The 6,000-nt window shown below is 47.5% G+C and overlaps 1 protein-coding gene across 1 annotated transcript in view; it reads left to right on the top strand.

Moving 5' to 3' along the window:
* Positions 1 to 4,968, top strand: part of FBXL7 (F-box and leucine rich repeat protein 7) — a 428,895-nt gene extending 423,927 nt beyond the window's left edge. Inside the window, exon 4 of the mRNA XM_068535166.1 lies at positions 1,612 to 4,968. Coding sequence (XP_068391267.1) covers positions 1,612 to 2,348 — 737 coding nt within the window. The 3' untranslated portion in view covers positions 2,349 to 4,968. The remainder of the gene's footprint in view (positions 1 to 1,611) is intronic.
* Positions 4,969 to 6,000: the final 1,032 nt, after the last annotated feature.

Raw genomic sequence — 6,000 nt, forward strand, 5'->3', positions numbered from 1 at the left:
TCAGCACTAATTTCCTTATCTGTAAAATGGATGTTTTTAAGAATCAAGTGAGAAAATGTTTATAAAAGCACTTTGTAAACTTCATAATTCAACATAAATAAGAGGCATTATAATTAACTATAAAACAGACAATCAGTTTTTCAATGTAGATATACATCAGCTACGGTCAAAGTCCCGAGGACATTTAAACGTTGGAAGTTGGATTATCCCATCAGGTCTTCTTAGAAAAGACTGTACGCACTCTATAAATCATTCATTCATTCAACAGATACTCAGTGAGCACCAGCTATGAACCAGGTATGAGGGATACAGCGGTGAACAGTGCAGAGTCCCTTTTCTCAGGAGCTTACACTACAGAGTGAGGACAGCAAATACATAAGTGAATAAATAAATATATAGTGCCTCAAGGTGATAACAAGTGCTGAAAATAAATGGGGATACTAGTTCATACAGGGTGAAGAAGGAAGAATTGTCCAATAAAGGGACATTTGCTCAGAGACCTAAGAAAGTGGAGGTGGCCCATGGCGCTATCCAAGGAAACCCTGTCCAGTGCACACATGCTGAGGCAGGGGGGCACCTGAGCCATCTGGGAACCAGCAAGGAGGCCAGTAGGGTTGGAAGAGGGGGTAAGAGATAAGGGCACGGGGGTGCAGGTCCTTGGAGGCCCCTTTCGATTTTACACGTGGTGTGAGATGGGTACCTTCTGAAGGCTTTGAGCATGATATAGATGGAATTCTGTTTTCCAGAATCTCTCTGGCTGCTGTGAGGAGAATAGACCATAGAGGGGTAAGGGTAGGGCAGGGAAACTGGTCGAGGGGCTAGAGGAATAACCCCGATGACGCAATTGTTCTTCCTTGACCAAAGAGGGTTGAACTGAATCCCTAGACGGCCACCTTGTTAGACTAATAACTATTGATATATACATTTGCCATAGTTTTCAAAGTACGTCCGTATCCATTATCTCTCGTTGCATCCTCATTATACCCCGTGGAGGCACGCCAGCTACTCATTCTCATTTCAGAGGAGAGTCTTGAGACTCAGGAAAGTTAAGCCTCCGGCCTCAGGCCATAAAAAGTAGATCTGAACTGGTTTGTGAGCCCCAAGCCAGTGTTCTCTTTCTGCCACACCCAGGTCATGGCCAACCCTTCTATCTCATATCTCATTTCTTTGGACCAGACCATTGTAGGGTGAGAACTAACCTTTACTGAGCTTCCCGAACTTTCCAGGGCCAGGGCAGGATATTTACACACATGGTCTCATTGCCTCTTCACAGCCACCTTGCAGGGAACGTGATCGTCCTTATTTTAAGACAAAGGAAGTACCGAGAAGGATTGATTTGCCCAACGTCAGGCAACTAGTGATGGATCTGGAATTGGAACCGTTATCTTTCTGATTCTAGAGCCCCAAAGCCTCTTAAACCCAAAGTCGTTAAATGATGAACATGGAAAGCCCATTCTTGCGTTCCTCCTCCGTAGGGGCTGGGAAGGGAAGGGGTAACCTCAGGACCTGAATCCAGAGAGGGGTAGGAATCCGTAAAGGAGTCCCCCAGCTGCGCCCGCACTCCCCATTCTCGGAGGTCGCTCTGAGCGTGTGTTCTGTCTCTTCGTGTAGGCTGCTCCAAAGTGACCTGCATCAGCTTGACCCGGGAGGCCTCCATTAAACTGTCCCCCTTGCATGGCAAACAGATCTCCATCCGCTACCTGGACATGACGGACTGCTTCGTGCTGGAGGACGAAGGCCTGCACACCATCGCGGCGCACTGCACGCAGCTGACCCACCTGTACCTGCGCCGCTGCGTCCGTCTCACGGACGAGGGCCTCCGCTACCTGATGATCTACTGCGCCTCCATCAAGGAGCTGAGCGTCAGCGACTGCCGCTTCGTCAGCGACTTCGGCCTGCGAGAGATCGCCAAGCTGGAGTCGCGCCTGCGGTACCTCAGCATCGCCCACTGCGGCCGCGTGACCGACGTGGGCATCCGCTACGTGGCCAAGTACTGCGGCAAGCTGCGCTACCTCAACGCGAGGGGCTGCGAGGGCATCACGGACCACGGCGTGGAGTACCTCGCCAAGAACTGCGCGAAACTCAAGTCTCTGGACATCGGCAAATGCCCTCTGGTCTCCGACACGGGCCTGGAGTGCCTGGCCCTGAACTGCTTCAATCTCAAGCGGCTCAGCCTCAAGTCCTGCGAGAGCATCACGGGCCAGGGCTTGCAGATCGTGGCGGCCAACTGCTTCGACCTGCAGATGCTGAACGTGCAGGACTGCGAGGTGTCCGTGGAGGCCCTGCGCTTCGTGAAACGCCACTGCAAGCGCTGCGTCATCGAGCACACCAACCCTGCCTTCTTCTGAAGGGACAGCTTCCAGCCGTCGCTGTTTCCATACAGACATGAACGAAGCAAAATGTTTTTTCCAAGCAGCATATGTAAGCGCCGACACCCACCCGTAACAGCTCTTTCTTCCAGGAAGGTTCTTAGGAATCTGGCTTTTCTTTTTCCTAATTTCTCATGGGCAACAGAGGTCCAGGAAAGGAGGCTGGGGTGGGGGTGGGGGGGAGCACATTTCTATCGCAGCCAACGGTTTTTGGGGGGGGTCAGGTCATTTGTAGGCAGTTTCTCGTCTCAGAAGGATGTACCTCAGAAAGCGGATTGCAGTGTCTTTAGGAACGCGCCTTTTTCTCTCTGTCTCCCTTCTCCTGGCCACAGCCCGAGGTCTACACCCTGGTGCCTCCTACCCGACTCCTCCCTCTCCTACACCAACAGCAAATTATCAGAATAATAATGCTCTCCAGACCGCCTCCTCTTTCAACTGCTTGATTGGCCTAAAGCACATTTTTCAGCCCCACACCCAAGCAAATTCTTGTTAGATAAATGTCACAGCACCTGGTATATATGAAGCGCTTCTAAACCTTTTTAAAGAATCATTGGTGGCAGGCAGCACGGTGGAGGAAGAGACCTGCCTTGTTCCCCCACCCCCCAGCTCTGCCACTTACTAGCTGTGTGACCTTGGGCGAAGCACTTGACCTCTCTGGGCTTCGGCTTCCAGCACCGAATCAGAGGCCATCCTCTGATCTAATCGAGGATTAGCTTCATGCCCATTTTAGAGCTGAGGGAATAGAGACATCAGTAAACACAGCCTCCTTGGCATAGAGCACAGGAGACCTCTGCCTCTTCCAAGGGTGTTGATTCTGTGGATACTTTCAGGAGACACGCCAACACCAGCGTCCTGTATGTCCTTCACTCCGGTCTGAGTATCACTCACAGCCTGTTTGTTTTGGTGAGCAAGTCTCTTGGTCATCTTCTCCTGCCCAGCTAGATGGGTGGTTTCTGTACACAGATGCTTTTGGCATCATTCCACTCCACACCATCGTATGGAGGCCATGGGTTTCCTAATCCCAGCAAAACCCACATCCCCCAGTCAGGTTGATCTTTCTGAGTGGTTTCAAGTAGGAGGAAAGACACTCATAATTTTTAATTAACAAGGGAGGCCCAAGAGAACACATGCCCTCGAGGGTTTTTCGAATCCCTCTCACTGCACACGTGGCATGCATGCACACATCTGCCCTGCAGCTGGGAGGAACAGACGCCTTGGTTCTTTGTCATTCAGATCACATTTCTGCTTTTCTCATCTATTTGTTTCCTTGTGCATCCAGACTTCATCTCATGAAGCCTGTTGGGGTTAAGTCATAAGTGTCTAATCGTGCAGATTGCCACCTTGTGTGCCTTCCCCTGTGACTGTTTGCATGTCCTCTGTCAAAGACGCAGAGCAGACTTCCAGGTAGTTTAAATCCTCTCCACTCAAAAGTGCCACACAAATGGAAGAAGGAACACAATGATAAGACTTAGGTGCTGGTCCACCAACCAGACCCTTGGAATACAACGTTAAAGTCATTGCCAAGTACGCATTTTAAATGGTCCTATTTGGATAGACATCCATTTGCTATCCTCATTCGTGTGAAGTCAGGATGCCAGAAATTCCATTGCTTGTTTTCATGAAATGTAATTGCTTTTTGTTAATAAACCCATGACCTCTCTTAAATTATTCTTTGGCAACAGCCCTCCTCCGTCACTGTTCAAACAGTTCATCCATTTCTTTCTCAAAGGATCCACCACCCAAACCCAGAACCTCTGCGTCTCCAAGTCAAGCACGTGGAATGGGTTTCAGATCGAGCCTACACCCCACTTGACAACTGCACTCCTGCGTGCCTTTGTCCTATGTTGAGAAGCAGGAGGTAGGGTGAGGTGGCATCATATGAAATATGACCTCCTCTCCAATCAACACCGTCAGCAACTTAGAGGTGCACTCAAGGCTGTGTGCCATGGGGGCAAAGGAATTGTTTGGCTGGGGATAGTATCTAGTGATGGTCACAAGGTTTAGAACCGTGAAAGGGGTTGAAGGTAGCATTTCCCTGCTGTATGACTTGTGACCCTGTCTAAAGCTTCAGAATTTGAGAGTCACAAAGGATTGTGCCTAACCCCTGGCACTGGAATCTTCCAAGTGAGCTGGTTTAATTCTCCCGGAATGAGAGGAGAGATCCAAAATGGCTCCCAGAACCAGAGAAGGGGCATCCCACTCCAAATACCTTTATCACCACCACCTGACCACAGCACCTAACCCGTCTTCCCAACATGAGACAAAGCCGACTTTCACACCGATTGCCCAGCATGCACTTGTCTTTCCCAGTTTCTCCCTTTTCCCCAGTCTTCTCTTCACGCATTCTGCTTCCCCTGGTTGTAGGGACCTATGACCCAGGTTCCTGGGGAAACAGCTCAGCAGAGTTTTAGAGACGAAGCAAAAAGCCTCACTAGGAAATTGATCTGTTTTTGAACATTGCTTCCTTCCTGCCTCTGCAAAATTGAATGCTCGTTGTTGTTGTTGTTTTTTTAATTCTGATGTTCAAATCACTGCGTGCTGTATGACTCTAAAAAGCCTTAATTTACTACCACCAAGAAATAAAGCAATACGTTGGTAATTGGGTTAAGCCTCATTTAATACCCTGGCCAAAGGAGCCTGGTGTTCAGATGGTGACAATCAAGAGTGAGGGAGACACTTGCCTCATGTCGAAGTAGAGAGCAGGTCGGGTCACTGCAGTTGTCCCTTTAAAGTTGCACCCATGGTTTTGTCATTCCCCTTAGTTCACTGTCTTTAGCTGAAAATTAGCAGGTAAGTGAAAAACCATTACCTTCACAGTTTAGGTCTTCAATTCCCTAACCCACCCTTTGGAGTCAGGTGTGTTTTGGAATTTATAATTTTTCACATTTTAGGAAGTTATCTATGGCGTATTTTGTAACACCCCTAGTAGAATCTTGGACAGCGCTCTTAATAAATGCGTTACTATTTCTACAGCAGTGGATATGCATAGTCAACTACATAAGATTATTAGAGGCTATAAATAGCCTTGTATCCGTTCAGGTCAGGTTTTGTCACCAAATTAAGTTGTGCAAGCATAATGAAGAAAGTTTCTATTTTAGCAGAGCTTTCTAGATTCCAGAATTATAGATAAGTAATTGTGGCCCTGAATATACTTCCCCTGGCACTGGTTACAAACATGGGAGAAATTTTCAAAATTATGTTGACCATTGGTTGTTACAAATTTTTAAAGAAGTCTTAGAGCATTACGACCTGGGAGAAGAATATGGCAACTTGATCTAAAAGGAAAAATTATCAGTCAGTTGGAAAAAGAGAAATGCCAAATATCTCTTCACCCAAACCTTCAGATCTGAGAAATCAATATGGCAGAAAGTAAGTACTGATTGATGAATGGCAGACTCCATCTTTAGCAAGAAAAATGGTTTTGAGATACCGATTTTAAATGTAGTTGTCTTCAACCTTCTTCTTACCCTATGTGAGCTGCTTAATGACTCTCACGTAAACCAATGGGACTATTAACTGCTTTGGAACGTTAACTTGAAGGTAGACAGACCCATGCAATTCTTGTCCAGATCTCAGAATAAGGTTAGCAGTAAATAAAATGCATTTGCCCTGGAGGTCCATGATTTCTTAT

Source organism: Eschrichtius robustus, chromosome 2 (genome assembly GCF_028021215.1).
Source record: "Eschrichtius robustus isolate mEscRob2 chromosome 2, mEscRob2.pri, whole genome shotgun sequence".
Lineage (NCBI taxonomy): Eukaryota > Metazoa > Chordata > Mammalia > Artiodactyla > Eschrichtiidae > Eschrichtius > Eschrichtius robustus.